General features: G+C 48.4%; 1 protein-coding gene across 5 annotated transcripts in view; it reads right to left on the bottom strand.

The window, feature by feature from the left end:
• SGSM1 (small G protein signaling modulator 1) overlaps nt 1-17,909 on the bottom strand; it is an 86,208-nt gene that overhangs the window by 40,520 nt on the left and 27,779 nt on the right. For 4 of the 5 annotated variants that reach the window (XM_032883255.1, XM_032883257.1, XM_032883256.1 and 1 more), the window contains exons 3-9: nt 15,333-15,408; nt 12,025-12,187; nt 10,330-10,482; nt 7,111-7,178; nt 6,694-6,839; nt 6,432-6,563; nt 2,440-2,564 (exon numbers count right to left, since the gene is read on the bottom strand). In XM_032883255.1, the coding sequence (XP_032739146.1) occupies nt 2,440-2,564; nt 6,432-6,563; nt 6,694-6,839; nt 7,111-7,178; nt 10,330-10,482; nt 12,025-12,187; nt 15,333-15,408 (863 nt within the window). Of the gene's footprint in view, nt 1-2,439; nt 2,565-6,431; nt 6,564-6,693; nt 6,840-7,110; nt 7,179-8,342; nt 9,225-10,329; nt 10,483-12,024; nt 12,188-15,332; nt 15,409-17,909 lie in introns of those variants that run through there. The other variant, XM_032883259.1, reaches the window with a different exon arrangement.

Genomic DNA, 17,909 nt, shown 5'->3' with positions numbered 1-17,909 from the left:
CCAGGTTCCAGCCTCCTAGCTAAGGGCTCTACCTGTATTTTCTCACTGACTCTTTCCTATATGCCTATTCCAAGCTTCCATTACCATATCCCCATTTTACAGCAGATGAACAAACTGAGGTTCGGGAAGGGGCAGCTGACTGCCCAAGATCACTCAACTGGGAATGAGCAAGAACTGAGCTTCTGATTTCATTTTACACGTTTTAACAGCTTCCTAAAGTAGAGCTGCTGGGTCACGTAGTAAGGGTAGGTCCTGAGAAACTCCCAAACTGGTCTGTGAAGTGGCTGTGGGGGGAATTCCAGCTGCTTCTCCACATGGCAGGGCTGAGATCTGAGCCAAGTGCACACTGACTCCAGAGCCCAAATAGCCACCCAAATATCACCCAAATATCACTCTTGGGTGATATTTCCTGTGTACACTAGGAAAGCCAGCTGGGGACCTCTGACCCTCATTGTATAAGAGAGGGTACTGGGTGGGACAAGAGAAGAGGTCCTGAAGCTCCTCAAATGAGGACCGCGCTGCCTTCTTTTCATCGTCTCTTGGTTCCCAAAGAGACGCTGGAATCCCTGGGTGCTCCCATTTCCTACACGCTAACCCTGATGTTTCTGCCCACTGGTTTTTTCTCCTTCACTGAGTTCCAGGTTCCAGGGAGGAGTAACAAGGATCGATGGGGGGTTTCAGAGCCCAGGCAGGGGAAGTCTCCAGCCCCATCAGTAATGACCTTGAAAGTGCAGACTCCGCTGGAACCAAATATCGATGTGTCTATGATGTGCCTGTTCACAGAGGAAAAGGTGAGGCAGAAAGATGGAGGCCCCAGTGATCTGAGCTGGAGGAGGGGTGGGGGTTGCTTGGCAATCCTTTGGTTCAGTGTTCCTCTGAAACAGCATTAAAAGTTGTCTGCCCACACTACCCTGAGCTTAAGTCCAACCAACGAACAGGGCCCTCGGGCTGTGATGTTTGACAGAAGAGACTTCAGTGTATGGGGAGCCCCTGTAAACCCTTTGGGAACCCTCTGAGAGTTCGGGGAGATCACTTACCCAGCCCCCTCATTTGATAGAAGGGGGGAAACTGAGGCCCAGAAATAAAGAGAAACATACCTCAAGTCACCCAGGGGGATGAGGACCGAGCAAACACGTGGTTTTGTAAAGTACATTTATGTATTTACCCACATATTCGTGTTCCCTCCAGTATAATGTAAATACAAGATAAACTCTGAAAAGGTAAAGGTTTTCCTCTCCTTTTCTTCATCTGCTATCTCTCATTTAGCCCAGGGCCTAGCACATCACAGCTGCTCTGTCAATATCTGATGAATGAATCCAGGTCCCCTGACTTCCCTGTTTCATTTCACAGAGATTATCCGGGCACTGACGGGTGGCAGGTGCTGGAGAGAAGATGTGAGCATGAAAGAGTCCTTGCCTTCACGGAAATGAGGTCTAGAACATAACAGCTGGTATATGGGTGGGCACAGATTTATTATGTGAGCATGATTTTATAAATGCTATGAAGGAGATTCAGGGCTCCATGTAATCCAAATTCACCTGGCAAGTCAGGGAAGGCCCGGGGTTTAAGATGAATAGGATGAAACAAGGTCCTGGGCCAGGGGCATCTCATCGGCCCTACACTGTTCCTCGGGGAGGGTTTCAGAACCCTGGAATCGGGCTGGAGCTGAGTTATGTGGCCCAGCCCAAAACAGACTGTACCTCCCATTGACTGCCTCTGAAGACAGATGGCCACCTCGGCACAGGAAGTGGCCAGCTTAGAGAACAGCATCAATCACATCAAGGCCTGGGGTTCCTCACACTGAAGCCTAACACAAAACAGAACACAATAAGGGTGTTCTGTTTATGTTCCGTGTAAAGAGCCCTTATTTTATATATGTAGCTGCCAGGACTCCTTGAGCTGAAATAATCAGGCTGGACACACTCTGCACAGTGCCTGTCTTCTGTCTGTGTTCCTTCTAGGGCCCTTCCTTATTGTGCTGGGACAGGGGATTGGAGCAGGGAATCCCTGGTTTCTGAGTTTCTTCAGAGCATGACCCCAAAGCCTTTGCTGAGCCTTACAGATCCCAGGGTATCACAGGGAGATGCAGCCCCAGACCAGATACCCACCAACCACGGCCTCCCGCTTTCCTTCTTGACCAAGTGATGGGAAGGGAGGCAGCAGATGGGGGAATATTTGCCATTGGCAGGCTTCCGAGATCTCTGTTAAGATTTCTCCCACTGCGTGGTGCTTTGACCAGGGTCTGCCTAACTCCCATGCCCTGACATTCTTCTTGCTGGTTTCTAGATCCTCCCAATGAGCTCCCTATAAGGCCACCACGGCAGGCAGGCTGGGCCACGCGGCTGCAACAACCGACTAAGCAGCGGGCCGGGGCAAGGCATGACAGACAGAACACAAACTTCCCTGTGTGAAGGGTAGGAGAGGGACCCGGCACCTTACCTCTTTTCATAGTCCAGGTCCCCCATCGACCCATTCATTAGCTGGTTCGGCGTCCACTTCAAGGTCATGACATCAGCTGTCTGGTGCAGGGACAGGTACCCTGGCACAGCCTCCATATCATCCCTCTGCAGAGAGAGGGTGCAGGCTTGGTCAAAGTGTCACAGTGATTGTGGGTCCTGGCCCATCTGACTTAGGATGCATAACTAGAACCAAGAGGCTACGTCATGCCCTCCAAGACCATGGCCATTTGGAAGATCCTGAACCTCCTTCCAGGTGGCCATGCCAAGAAAAGCAGTTTGTAACCAACCCCTCAGGATGGGTTCTGTAGATCCAGCTAGGAAAACTGTCTTCCCCCTCCCCGACTTTCATACTCACACCTCCTCCCCTCAACCAAGGTCCAGGAGCACTGCTGCAAAGGCAGGGCTGGTGGCTCTCTACAATTAGGAAGGAGCTCTACCCCTCTTCACCCCTATCCTCTCCTTAACAGAAGACATTTATCTGGCATCATTTTGGCCAGTCTTAAGGGGGAAAAAGAGGGCAGCTGAGCTCTATGTCCCATCCACAGACATTTTCCAGAATCCCCAAATACCCACACTGTACTCCCTGCCCCAGCAGCCTAATCCTCTGTCTTCCCAGTTAGCCTTCAGAGCTTCTCACCTGCTCCCTCTGTTTTACCCCAAGTGGGGTGTGAGGGAGGGGGCTATCTCCAAGCCTCACTCATAGAGGAGGTGATTTCTCCACCAAATTAGCCTGTACACCATGGGGAGATAGACAGCTGGCATTTACTGAGCACCTAGTGTGTGCACCAAGCCTGGCTCGGCTGCAGGGACACGGTCCCCATTTAACCACACAAGCCTGCAGCCCCGTGATGGAGCACAATTTCATGACTGGTTTTCACATAGTAATGCACCTGAAATGGGGATGCACCTGATAGAGTGGCATCTCACAATCACGGCCACTGCCTGATCTCACGCAAATTCGGGCCTAGCTGTTCAGATGTTGTTACTTTAATTCAGGTTTTTTTTTTTTTTAAGATTTTATTTATTTATTTATTTGACAGAGACAGAGAGGGTGAGTGAGTGAGCACAAGCAGGAGCAGCTACAGAAGGAGAGGGAGAAGCAGGCTTCCCGCTGAGCAGGAAGCCTGACACGGGGCTCTATTCCAGGGATCATGACCTGAGCAGAAGGTAGATGCCTCATTGACGGAGCCACTTGGGCACCCCTCCATTCAATTCTGAGCATGGTTGTTACTTCATGTGTGGAGTACAGGTGTTATTTTAAATGTTTTTATAAAGACTAGACTGATTCATCTTTGAATCAAAAAGTGATTGTGCAGAAAGACTGGCAACAGAGCAAAAGGGCACTGATGTGATTATTGGCAAAGCAGACACACTAGTCATGGCTGCACAGATGCCCGCAGTTCCAGATTCTCTCATAAAGCAACAACTAAGTGCACATATTTGCAAACCTCTGACGCTCTCGATCAGAGGTCTGAAAACTTTCTACAAAGGCTCAGACAGGGAAAAACTGGGGCTCTGGGAGTCATATAGGCTCTGCGGTAACCAGTCCACTCTCCCTTATAGCCTGAGAGCAGCCCTACACAATATGTCATGGGCATGGCTGGGTTACAATAAAGCTTTATTGGCAAAAACAGGCAGAGCACTGCATTCAGCCCATGGCTATATAGTTTGTTGACCCCTTCTTTTGATGGAACAGAAGACAATATTTGGTGGAAAAATATAGACAGTGATGTCTCTCAGTCAAAAAGTGACATGAAGATTAGGGGACGCCTGGGTGACTCAGTGGGTTAAGACTCTGCCTTCGGCTCAGGTCATGATCCCAGGATCCTGGGACTGAGCTTCGCATTGGGCTCTCTGCTCAGTGGGGAGCCTGCTTCTCCTTCTCCCTCTGCCTGCTGCTCCATCTGCTTGTGCTCTCTCTCTGTTTGTCACTATTTCTGCCCCTCTCTCTGTCAAATAAATAAATCTTTAAAAAAAATTATATGTTACCTTGTGTGTAGTTACAAGTATAATATATGATTTTTAAAAAAGTATATCCAAATAAATCTCAAAGAGCTCTTTCAAAAAGTGTAAAATGAAATTTCCAAGTAGTGAGAAAACATTTTATAGAACTTAATAGCACTTTCCTTCCTGACGGTTGTGTTTTAAAATGGGATGTCTTAAGTTCACAGCTTCTTAGATCTGAGGAGATAGGATCTTGTACCCACTGGGATGTCGATACTAAGGCTCAGAGGAGAAGTGACTTGCTCAGGGTCACCCGGTGGTCACAACTGTGACCTCAGAGGTGGAGTAGCCAACAGCTCTCCCTCCTCTTCCTCCAAACTGAGCCCAAACACCACACTGATCCAGGTGGTCTCAGGAAGGGAACAGCAAAAGGGATATCTATTGCTTGAGGGCAGGGGCCTCATGTGTCTTGCTCACCACCCATCTCTGGGACCTGGACCAGTCCTGGGCATAGAAGGTGAATGATAAATGACACAGACTCTCACAGCAGACAGCCTGAATTCAAAGCATAACTTTATCCCTTCCTCTCCACTGTGCACACCTGTGTTCTCACCTTCGATAAGACTCCTTGCCTCAAATGGTTGTTGTGAGCTTTAAATGAGTCAGTACAGTTAAAAGAACTTAGCATGGTGCCTGACATATAGGAAGTGCTCCATAAGTATTAACCATGAAGATGTTTATCTTGATATCCTAAGCATCTAATTCATAGAAGGTTCAGGATAAATATCTGCTGAATGAGTGAGTGATAACAAGAGAGAATGGATGGATAGGCAGTTGGGTGGACAGGTGGGTGGAGAGATGGACTGGAAGATAAAAGGACAAAGAGCTGGATAGATGGATGGATGAATGGGTGGATGCACATAAAGATGGGTAGGTGGATGGATGGAGAGACATGTAAAGACTGGTAAATGGATAGAGGGATGAATGGATGGGTAGATGGATAGATGGATGACTAAATGGATGGATACAAGGATGGATGGATAGACAGACGGATGGATGAATGGATATAAAGATGGATGAATGAACAGATAGATGCAAAGATGGGTTGATGGATGGATATAAAGATGGGTAAATAGCTATGTGGATAGATGGATAGACAGAAGGAAATGTTGTCATATGGTTGAATGGATGGAGAGTTGGAGTACTGGCAGATGAATGAAGAGACAGATATGTGGGAAGGTGGATGGATGAATGCACGGATGAATGACTGAATGGATAGATGTAAAGATGGATGGATGGATGAACAGTTGACGGATGGATATATGAATGGGTGGATATAAGGATGGATGGACAGATAGATGTAAAGATGGGTTGAAGGATGGCTATAAAGATGAGTTGATAGGGGCGCCTGGGTGGCTCAGTGGGTTAAACCTCTGCCTTCGGCTCCGGTCATGATCCCAGGGTCCTTGGATCGAGCCCCGCATCGGGCTCTCTGCTCAGCAGGGAGCCTGCTTCCCTTCCTCTCTCTCTGCCTGTGTCTCTGCCTACTTGTGATCTTTCTCTCTCTGTGTCAAATAAATAAATAAATAATCTTTTTTTTTAAAAAAAGAGGGATAGATGGATGGATATAAAGATGGATGGATGGATGCGTGGATGGATGGATAGAAGGAAATGTCATATGGATGAATGGATGGAGAGATGGACTACTAGTAGATGAATGAAGAGACAGGTATGTGGGTAGGTGGATGGATGAATGACTGAATGGATGGATAAAGATGGATGAATGAACAGTTGGATGGATGGATGCATGGATGGATGGATGCATGGATGGATGGATAGAAGGAAATGTTGTCACAGGGATGAATGGATAGAGAAATGGAGTACTGGCAGATGAATGAAGACACAGGTGTGTGGGTAGGTGGATGAATGAATGGATGAGCAACCTGGAGCCAGAGGGAACTTCTGCTCTGTAACTTGAAGAAGGACACTCCCCACCCCAGAAGACCTGGGCCCCAACATCTCTCTCACCGGCTGAACCAGAACGTTGTTCTTGCCATAGAGCAGTGTGGCCCTGGAGTTCTGATGCAGGGACTCCACATAGTCACGGGCAGAAAGGGATGGTCGGTCGTCCATGCTGCCACTCGAATGCCTCTTCTGGATCTGGCAGTGTGAGAGGAGGTGGAGGGTGACGCCTAGGGTGACCCTCAGGGTCCCACTCTGTTCCCCCACCTCCCCACCTAGTCTGGAACCCAGCCCAACTCCTTCCCAGGTCTCCACAGCCCACCCTTACACAGAGGGCCGGCCGCTTGGTGGGTGAGTCTTGCCGTAGGTGCGAGCTGTGGATGCGGTGTCTCTGCACGAGCTCGTCGGCCGAGGGGTCAGTCCAGAAGTGATCCGCAGTCTTCATCTTGGTGTACTCTAGGGCACAGGGCCCCACTGCAGAGCATATGGGGGCTGGGACTCTAGAGTCTCAGATGGTCCACCTTCCCCCGCCATGGGCCACCAATTTTACCACTTCTCCCCTCCAGCTAGTGAGTACCCCCAGGGTCTTCCTAAGGAGAGGCCAGTACTAAACCCTGGGAGCCAGAGCCAGGGAACAGGTACGTTTTGGTGGAGGAGGCTGGAGGGCAATGAGAGAGGCCCTTTGGATACAACAGTGAGCAGAACCCAGAGACCCAGATAAAATTCAGAGCACTGGACCACTTACCCAACAAAGATGCAAGGATGGGGCCATCCACGGGGTCCATCAGAAGGGCCTCCTTCTCGTAGTACTTACTAGCAAGAGAAAAGGACAGGCAGGTTTGGATGGTGACCAGCAGAGAGTGCACAATCAACTCTGACCTATTGGTTAAAAGCGAACTGTGTTGGGTCTCCCTCTAGTCACCTCTCTGAGCCTCAGATACCCCATCTGTAAAATGGGTGTAATAAAAATAGATGTCCTAGGGCTGTTGGAAAGCCTTTTGAGAGAGACAACAGATGTGAGGCACTTAGCACTGTGCTTTGCATGGAATGGCTGGAATGAGAGTAACAGGAATAACGATTACAAAGTAGTTCCTGCGGGGGCCTGGGTAGCTCAGTCATTAAGCATCTGCCTTTAGCTCAGGTCAGGATCTCACAGTCCTGGGTCGGAGCCCCACATCACGCTCCCTATGCAGCAGGAAGCCTGCTTCTCTGTCTCCTACTCCCCCTGCTTGTGTTCCCTCTCTCTCTGTCAAATTAATAAATAAAATCTTTTAAAAAAATAAAAAACAAACAAACAACAACAACAACAAAAACCAAAGTGGCTCCTGGCTGGTTCTATCAATTTCTACCGCATCTTCCATTTCAGACGGCAAATTGCTTAGGGGCTTGGATGTTGTCTGCCCTTCAAATGAGGCAGCAAGATGCCTTTTAGCTGTTGTGTGCACTGAAAAGATGTATTAACAGGAGACTTCCTGCCCAGACAGCCCATGTAGGTGATGCCTGCCTGATGTGCTCATGAGCGCCTGCTGGCTCCTGGCTCTTCCCAACAACTTGTGATGCAGGCAATACAGTGTTCCTGCTGTTTTGCTTTTCATTTCTTTGTTTGAGTTGTTGTGGAGTGGCTTCTAATTCTTTGCTAATTCATACCATCTAGAAACAGAATTTTAGAGTTGATAAAGACCTTGTTCTACCCTCCTGAGAGGTCTCAGGCTCAGGCTCAGGGAGGGAAAGTGACCTGTTGGAGGCCACACAGCAGGTGGCTGTAGGCTACACCCAGCCAGCCTGGCTCTTCCATCCTACAGCAGGGGGTGAAGACCACAGGATCGGGAGGGAGACAGGAGACAGACTGATGGGGCGCCAGGCTCGGCCATTTCCATCCTTGCTGTGGCGGAAGTCACCTACCCACCTGGGCAGGTGACTACCTTCTCTGAGCTTCAGTGTCCTTAGCTGTAAAATGGGAAGAACAATGAAACTCACCTAGCCAGGTTGTTGGGAGGATTAAAGGTAGGCCTGCTTGTACAGCAACAGCACAGACCCTATCTCCAGGAAGTTCTCATGAAATGGTGGCAACATCATGGTTATTTTACCCCAGAGGAATCTTCTGTCCACCAGAATATTGGCTGAGGCAGAACTGACCTGCCCTGTACACGCTCAGCAGCAAGCTTATACATTTTGGCTGAAGATAAGGTGTCAAGACACTTTCCACTCTGCCGCTCAGTTTCCATTCCAAAAATCAGCACAGTTACCTGATCATGAACCTTGGGAATACTGCCTTGAAAAATAGCAGGTAGGACTGGGAGTAAGATGTGACCATCAAGGGTGGCCCAAGGGAGCTCCTCTGCAGTGATAGGTTTCACTGGAACAGTTCTATTCCTGACTGTGGTGTCAGCTATACAAGACTATGCATGTATTAAAATTCCATAGAACAATACAGGGGGAAAAATGAGGGTATGTAAAAACTAGCAAAATCCAAATAAAGTCTGTTGTTCAGTTAACAGTATTTTACCAATGGCAATTCCCTATTTTGGTCCTTGTACTATGTTATGGAGGATGTTATCACCTAGGGTAGAAGAGACTCTAATGTTATAGCTTCTATGTGAATCTGAAAAAATAAGTTTAATGAAGAAAGAGGTTGACATTATTGCTGAAATAAATCACTAATTCCTTTTGACTGACTTACTGAGAAAACACAAGGTCATATGCCAAAGGGAATACCTACAGAGGCCCTGGGAATTTAGCAGAATTTAGGTTCTAAACCCATGTCTCTACACAGGGCAGAGATGTGTCACAAGAAGATGAAGAGATTAATTGGACTCCAAGGCCTGGATTTCTTTCAGTTCCTCTCCTGCCTCCCGGCTTTTGCACCAGCTGTTCCCTCTGCTGGGATCACTCTTTCCCCATACCCCCTTTATCTGGCTAAAGCCTACATGTCCTTCAAATGGAAGCTTAACTGCCATGTCTTCCAGGACACATTCCCAGGCCACCCAGTGGAGATAAAACACCACCCACCTGACTTGGAATACTCATCATATCTTATCCCAATTAGCACTTACCTGTTTTCCCTGCTACAATACGAGGTTCATGAGAAGAAGCACTTCGCTCTACACTTTCATGCACATTTTCCTAGCAAACAGGCTAAGAATAAAAGATGATCATAATACCTATTGCATGTGAAGATGTGGTTAAACAAGCACTTTCATACACCAAGAGATACAGAGATTCTCAGATACTCCCCTTATATTCTCCTTCCCTCCTTCTCTCCACCCCCTCTCTCTGGCTGGAAGGGAGTACTGGCCATGAAGAGTCTCCTCATTCATCTGGCTGCCCCATGCCCTTAGCATAACATTTAAGCTTTGAACATGACAGTTGAGATGAATGTATCCCCAGCATCTAGGTTAGTGCCTGGCACATAGTAGGCAGTCATTAAGTATTTACTGGATGAATGAATAGATGGATGGATGGATGGGTAAATGCTTGCCAAGAGGGCTCATGCTATAAAATCTTTACACCAGGTTGATCTGAGCTAGAAAAGAAAATGTAAAAAAGTATTATTTCTAAAATGTTGTGTACTCACTAACTCTCATTCTTTCCCCTTCTCCAGAATGGCAGCAATCCCTGTCCCATTTACCAAATGAGAGCAGAGACAGAGGAGTTAGATGACTCCTCTTAGGCCATAGTTAGCAAGAAGACAGTAGCTTAATTCATGGGAGAAGAAAGATGCCTCAGATAGCAAGATACTACATCCCACTCCAAATCTGAAGACCTTGCATTGGCAGTAAGCACCTGAATTTTCCCAAGGTTCTATACTAGGCTAATCTGGAGGCAAACATCCAGAAAGCCTTTATTTAATCTCTTTCAAATCAAGTACGTATCAAGGGAAAGAAAATAAAGCTTTGTGTAATAGGTTGCAATTCCCAGCAGGTGGCGGCAGAGCACACCCAGGAGTCTAGTCTTTCCGGCTCACCTGCTGTTTTCCACCAGGTAATGCACAATTTTGTCCAGCACCTTCTCAAACAAGGCAGTGCGAATCCACAGGTGCTTGATGGCGAGTGGGGACAGGTTGGGCAGTTTCGGAAGCTTCCGCACATTCTCCTGGAGGCCCTGGATCTGGTTTCGCCTTCAAGGCCAGTAAAGAAGGAGGATGAATATTCACAAAAGAGGAAATCCCACAGGACCAATATGCAACTGGCGAAATGTTCTACCTCTCTGGGAAATGAAGGAATGGCAACTAAACCAACAGGAGCCCTTATTGCTCCTGGCAAGTGGGTAAAGAGTTGAAAAAAGTCACAATACCCAGTGAGCGTAAAGTTGCAGTGGAACAGACACTTTAATAAACTGCTGATGGACAAGCCAGATTCTTATAGTGATGTTTCTCTTCTCTTCCCCTCTCCTCTCTTTCTCTCTCTTTCTCTTCCCCCTCTATCTGCCATGGATGAGTGACTGCATGAATGAATGAATGGCTCTCGCTTACCACCTGGCATGGGTATCTCTAATTCCTCCATTAGAAAATCTCTCCCAATATTATGGAAGGCCCATGGAAATCCATCCCTTTAAAGTTATGAGCAAACACCTGGGAATTTAGCAGAGGGATTGGAAGGCACCTGAAGACCATGTGGCTGAGGAGTCAGATTCCAAAATAGGAGTTGGCAACGCCAAAGCCACATGCTGGCCCATCATGCAGATCTGTCCAGAAGCACTGGGCCATTTCCCATCCAGTGATGTGGAGTGATCACCCACAGCAGAGAAGGCAAACATGGCATATGTGCCTCTCTCCCTTCTCTTGCCCGGAACAGACATGGCTAATTGATCCACGCATTCTTTCCCATGAAACCCAATAGCAGCTCCAGAATCTTTCAAAACAAGGTCTTTCCGGTGGCCTCTAACACGAACTGGAGGTGAAACTTATCTGCCATCCCTGACCAGGCCCCAGATGGAGGCTGTGGCTGCACAGTTGGGACTTTGGGGGTAACTCTGGTGGAAGGCACTCATATACACACTCAGGCCATGAGTCTCCCCGCAACGAACACAATCAGCCTTGAGATGCATGAGTGAAGTCACTGCTCCCCTTCAATGGTTGCCTCAGCGTCACACGCGGTCCATGCAGACAGTGACCATATTAGTTTCATTAAATTTTGGTCTCCCTGCATTCAGAATGGGGTCTGGGTCCCAAGAGGCACTTACTCATTCAACAATCATTTCTAGAGCATTTGGGGTGCCGGGCACTGTCCAGGCACTGGGGACATAATGGGGAATAACAGATTTTAGTTGCCTGTTCTCATGGAGTTCAGAGTCCAGTGGGGGAGATAGACAAGTATCAAGCAAAAAAATAAATGAATAATTAGAGGTGGTGATAACCACAGGGAAGTATATAAACGGGGATGATCTAAAAGAGAAATGGGGTGAGGGCTGGAATTTACCCTTAACTGGGGGAAGGCCTGAATGATGACAAGGAACTAGCCATGGAAGATGGGGTGTGTGAACTGGGTGGTGGGTATGGCATGTGCAAAGGCCCTGGGGTAGGAAAGAGTCTGTCAGGTTTGGGGAGCAGAAAGGAGACTAGAGAGAGTGCCAGGAGGTAGGGGTGCTCGCAGAGCTCAGGGAGGAGCATGGACTGTCCTCCGCAGGCCCGCCCTGACCATACCCCATGTTCCACACTCACGTGCTCTCGATCAGCTGCTCCAGGTCCTGCACCTTGCGGCTGAGCTCCTCGGCTGGTGGGAAGTTCTTGCCCACTTTCATGAAGAGAGCTGCAATCTTGTTGCTGCGCAGAAAACCAGCCGCCCGGCGCCGCAGCCCATGCAAGACGCAGGACTCCACAGCCGCTGTAGGGACACAACGGTCAGTCAGCAGGCCCTGCCCTGCCCACACTCCCCTGCACCCAGCTCAGAACTCCAGTCACACAGAGGCACCTTGGAGAGCTGCGGGCCCTAGAATCACAAAATTCGTGAAAGGCTCTTAAGGAAAGGCACATATGCCTCCCTACCTCCCACTCCCTCAAAAGGGAACAAGAGAGCTTGCAGTTAACCTATGCTCACTGCCCAAGGTCAGACTGTCTGTGTTGATGTCCTCTCCCAGATACTAACCACTTGTGTGACCTTGGGCAACTACTTACCCTCCCTGTGTCTCAGTTTCTTCATCTGTGAAATGGGGATAGTACAAACAAGTGTCTTAAAAGGTTGCTTTTAGAATGAGGTGGAAAGGGATGCCTGGGCAGCTCAGTTGGTTAAGCATCTGCCTTCAAGTCCGGTGGTGATCTCGGGGTCCTGGGATTGAGCCCCACATAGGGCTCTCTGCTCAGGAGGAGTCTGCTTCTTCCTCTTTCTCTGTTCTTTCTCTCCCTCTCTCAAATAAATAAGTAAAATCTTTTAAAAAAGAGAATGAGGTGGGAAAAATGCATGGAAAGCATTTCATGTAAAATCTGGCACATAGAGAGTGCTTTAGAAACATGAGTTATTACTCCTGCCAGTGAGGGAAGAGGGACTGGACCACAGGACTGTCAAGCTTTCTCTGGGTTAAAGAATCACACCAACGTCATTACTGTGATTCCAGTAAGAACAAACAGTATGCATCTCATTCTACCTCTGTCACAGCCAAGAAAGGGAAAAAAATCCCCATTTTTCAGATGTGAAAACTGAGGCTCTAAGTGGTAAGCTGAAGTGCCCAAACCTAGCAAATGGGTGATGGAGCTGGGATTCAAACCCAGGCCTGAGCCCAAGGTGTGCTCACAACACTTATGCTTCCATGAAAAATTTTAAGAGAGGATGCAGTCATTTTCTTCCAGTGTCTGTGTTTCCCCTGGGTGGTCACCTGTGCTCTACCACTAACTTGCTGTGTGACCTCAGGCAAATCGTTTTCCCTCTCTGGGCCTTAGTTTTTCCTCCTGGAAAATAGTCCCTGTGTAGGCCATTCAGATGGCCCCAGTCTTCTTTTTGGTACTTTCAGCAGGCCTCTAATAAGTATTTTCCTGCCTCTGTCTTACACAGTAGACTGGGAGCTCACTCTGCTATGTAACAGAAGCATAGTCAGTGTTGATGGGAAAAGGGAGTCTATTGTAAGAGCTACTTCTTAGTGGGTATCTGCTGGGTGTCAACCACTGTTGAAGTTTACCTTCCCTACTCCTGGTGGAAAAACCCTGTGAAGTGAGTGTTCTAGTTGCTGTCACTTCATACAAGGAAAACACCAGCAATCCGAGGGTGAAGAGCCTGGCCAAGGTCAAGCTGTGCACCAGGAAAAATCCTGAGAAGTTTTGGTTCAACTACTTGTCTTGGGGTATTTTGTTGTTGTTGTTGTTGTTGTTGTTGTTAGCAATTACTTGGCTTTTTAAAAAATTATTATTATTTTTTTTAAGTAGGCTCCATGCCTAACATGAGGCTTGAACTCACAACCCCAAGATCAAGAGACGTGTGCCTACCGACTGAGCCAGCCAGGTGCCCCGGCAATTATGACTTTAAATGGATTCCACTCTATTGTCTAATTTGCCTATGGGCTTAAAATATTCTGGGTAAGCATCTTCTACACAGCTTCATTTTTGCTTATACGCACAACACTTTTCATTTGTCTCTACTGCAACAACTTAATCATCTAGGCATTGGAGTCTTGGTTGATTCTTTCCAACAATGGCCCATAAGGAACAATGAATCAGAGACATCTCAGGGAGACCCTGCAGGCCTTATTCAGTGCCATTACATTTCTTCTCTCATCCCAAAACAGTGGTTGAAGCTAGACGATTATCATGATTTTTAGCACTTTCTATTCCTCTAAGTCTTTAACAGGTAGATATGGCCACACATTCTGAAATGGGCATGCCTGTTATTTTCTTTGCAAAGAGAGATGTTCAAAAGAAAAAAAAATAGGTGAGAATATCCCCAAATTCACATGTGTATATATATATATATATATTTACACATGTATACAAAGACATATAAATGTGTATATATACACCCCTACGTATACACATACAAATGCAAGTACACAAATATACCTATCTCTGTAATTTAAACAAACACATTAAAACATAAAATTAAAATCATTAAAAAAATAAAATAAAATTTGCCAAAGTCACCCATAAAACAAGTGGCAGAGAAGGCATTTGAACCCAGGTCTGCCTGGCTGCAAAGGGACCGAACAGACATCAGCGGGCTCCCAGGTCTCGGAGTGTGCTCCCAGGGGTGGTGCGCCCAGCCGTGGGGATGAAGCTGAAGGACCAGCCGGGTCTCCTCGCTGGGGCCTCTGCAGGAGGCCAAGACCAAGAGAGGGGAATTACAGCATGTCCTTTCTCCCAAGACACTCTAGTCACGAATTAAAAAAGTTTTTCAGGGAGAAACACCCCTACTTACATGTACAGACAGATTAGAAGCTGAATCCTGATTTGGGGGACACGCAAAACCTACGTTTATAGCTGCGGAGGAAATACAGTAAGAACCTGGCAGCATGGTTATTTCTGGAAACTTTGTGAGCCCAGCTGGTTCGAGGAGAGAAGTCTGAGTCAGGCTCCGAGCCCCCGGGGCTGCTACCTTTGCTGAGTCAGCTGGATGTGATCCCTCGGTGGGGGGGGGGGGTTGATAGCTCCTAATTCCCTATATTTTTAAAGCCCATCCATCCTCTCCCTTTATTTGGCAACAGCCATAGGCAGGGTGAGGAAAGGGCGTTCGTCAGATGCGAGACCAGCGTCACTACGGGTGTGAGTCGCCATGCTCTGAGCCAACAGGAGGGGAAGGCAGTCAGTCCCTCCAGTGTCAACAGTGATTAACTCCCCGTGGGGTGCAGAGGCCATGCTTCATTTCTTCTCTAGACTTTTCCATGTTTCCAAATTCCCTAATGGAGCCCCTTGGGAACCTACAAATAACTCTGGAGTCACAGAGCAGAAGAAGCAGTGTCAGAACGCTCGCTCGCGGGGGGGATGCCACTCCCCCAGAGGCAGCCCACGGAGAAAGAAGCCATTTTCAAGGCCACGGGCCGCGAACTCACCACAGAAGGAGACGATGTGGCTGCTGTCCTCGTGGACAAACTTCCGTGTGACAGCCTCCTCCATGATCTGCTTCACCTGGAAGGCAGAGGCAGCTGAAAGGGAGACCCAAATGTGCCCCAGGGTGCAGTCACCCCAGAGGGCTGTGTTGCCTCTTTGGGCCTTCTCAGGCCAGCTGGGGCGGCTGGCTGACTGCCTTCCTTCCATGCCCTCCTCACCGAGTCTTCTGAAAGCCTGAGGCCTGTCACAGTGTCACAATTCACAATTTATGGAATTATTTTTTTGGGGTGCTCTGCATGGTGGGGGGGGTGTTCTTTTCAGGTGTCACAAGAAATGTCATCTCCTTCTTGGGCCCCATTATCTGAGACCACCCTCCTCCCCCTCCAAGACTCCATCCACACCTTATTATAGCTCCTTCTGGGTACTTATCCTATTCCTGTCCCGTGTTATTTACTTACTATCTCCCTGCTCTAGGACACGAATTCCCTGGGGGCAGGGCCTCATCTGCCTGTTATATCCACGGAGACTAGAATAGTGCCTGGTGTATAGCAGGTGCTCAATAAATATTTTTGGAAGGAAGAAAAAAGTATGGAAAAGAATCAAGCAGAGTGACAACTCAGCCCTGGAATCTGGCAAACCTGGGTTTAAATCCCTGTTCAGGCACCTACCAGCTGAGTTTGTGATCTCGTTTTGGGAAACTGAGGCTCATCGAGGGGAAGTGATCTGCCTAGAGAAGTAGAGCTGGCCCAGAGTGGAGACAGAATTCCAGGCTGAGTCTGAATCCCCAGATCTGTGCTCTTCCTACCATCCTCACATGCTCAACAAATATTTTCTGAGCACCACTGATATACCAGGTACGGGGGACCCAGTGCTGAAAGGGCAACTATGCCTCTGCTCACAGAGGGGACACTCTGGTGACTTGAACACCCTTCTGCTTTGCTGGATCCTAGGTCCCACTCTGCCCAGAACCACTATGGGACTTTAGCAAAACATTTCTTCTCTCTAGGGCCTCAGTTTCCCCACCTTGAGGTTGAGGAGATTGGGAGAGATGACCTCCAATGCCGGTTCCAGCTCCACATCACCACGCTGTGATGCAGAGGTGACGGGAACAGTTCTGAATCCGACCCCTTCTGTGGGCTTCCTGGCTGGCCTGTGGACCACTCTGCCTCGGCCTCAGCCGGGCCTGCTCAGCCATGCCCCCGTCAGAGAGCAATCTCAGGCCCTACATGTCCTTCTCTCTCCTCCTTCTGCCTGCCTCCTGGAGGGGAAGGCAGAATACAGAATATCCCAGGTCCCACTCTGTGGGTCCCTGCCCCACGCGTCCAAGTCAGCACCCTCCCTGTGAACAGCTCCTGACCTTGGAGCTCAGGGCCCCCAAGCTGAACTTTGCCAGCTGCATTCCTAAGTCTGAAAACTGTCCAGCCAAACCCGTGGAACTTGTTCTATTCATAGGTATGGAAACTGAGGCTCAGGGAGGCAAACAGGCTGACTTAAGGCTACATGGCTAGGAAGCAACAACTGGACTTTTGACTTATACTGGTTTCTTCGATCTTGGCACCAGCAGCTATAGCTTGTCCCCTTTAGCTTCTAGCTGTGCTTCCTCAGGCCAGTCACATCACCTCTCTGAACCTTAGTATTCCCATCGGGTGAAGGGCATAGAGAATAGCACCTGCCTCCAGGGGCTGTGGGAAGACAGAACAAAGTCATGCTCACCGTGTGCTGAGCACAGAACCTGGCACAGAGGGGCCTGTGGTAAATGTTAAAGCTGCGCATGCATCTCCCCTCTCTGAACCCTCTTTTTAGTTATTCTGGTCCCTGCTAAAATAGTGCCTGCTGAGGAGAATAAATTCCCCAGCTTTCAAGGCCCCCACAGTGGCTGCTTTGCTAACCCGCATTAGATTTATATTGATTTCTTCCTCCCAGCCTGCCTGTGGACCTCATGAGGGGAGAGCACACTGCTGAACAGCTATGGCTCGGGGACATCTTAGGTGCTCAATAAAATTCAGTTTGAGGATCAAATGGCTTGAAAGACCATGACTGGCTTTTGCGTTGGGAGAATATTTTAGTTGGAAAAAATGCTTTCCTGTCACCATATTTGTGGGTAAATAGAGAGCAGCAGCAGCAACATCCCTGTTTGTCAAGGGAGCACAGAGAGGCACAGAGGGATGGTGTCATCTGCCTGGGGTCACAAAGCTGGTGAGGAGGAGAGTCAAGGGTTAGTTAGACCCAGGTCTGTCTGATTCTAGGGGCTGAGTTCCTTTGCAACAGGCCATTAAGCCCACACAATCTCAGAGAATTTAGCCACCCCCCCGCCTCCCACTACCTGCCTCCTTTGTTCCTTTGCTCCCCTGAAGCAGGGTACAGTGATGCTGGCCTACCACCCAGTAGGTTGTGGAACCTGCCAGGTGGGGTTTGCCAAGCACCCAGACCTGGACGTCCCTTGGGAGTAGAATGGGGGCTCCAGGCAGCTGGGACAGGAGTGCTTTCGGAAAACACAGTGTTTCTTTAAAAGCTAAGAACTCGGGGCCAGACAGGCCTGAGTTCAAATCCTAGCCCAAACACTTACTAGCTATAGGACC

Source organism: Lontra canadensis, unplaced genomic scaffold, assembly GCF_010015895.1.
Source record: "Lontra canadensis isolate GAN:19392208 unplaced genomic scaffold, GSC_riverotter_1.0 scaffold87, whole genome shotgun sequence".
NCBI lineage: Eukaryota > Metazoa > Chordata > Mammalia > Carnivora > Mustelidae > Lontra > Lontra canadensis.
Note: the sequence above shows the minus strand (reverse complement) of the source record. Positions and strands in the feature narration are given on the sequence as shown.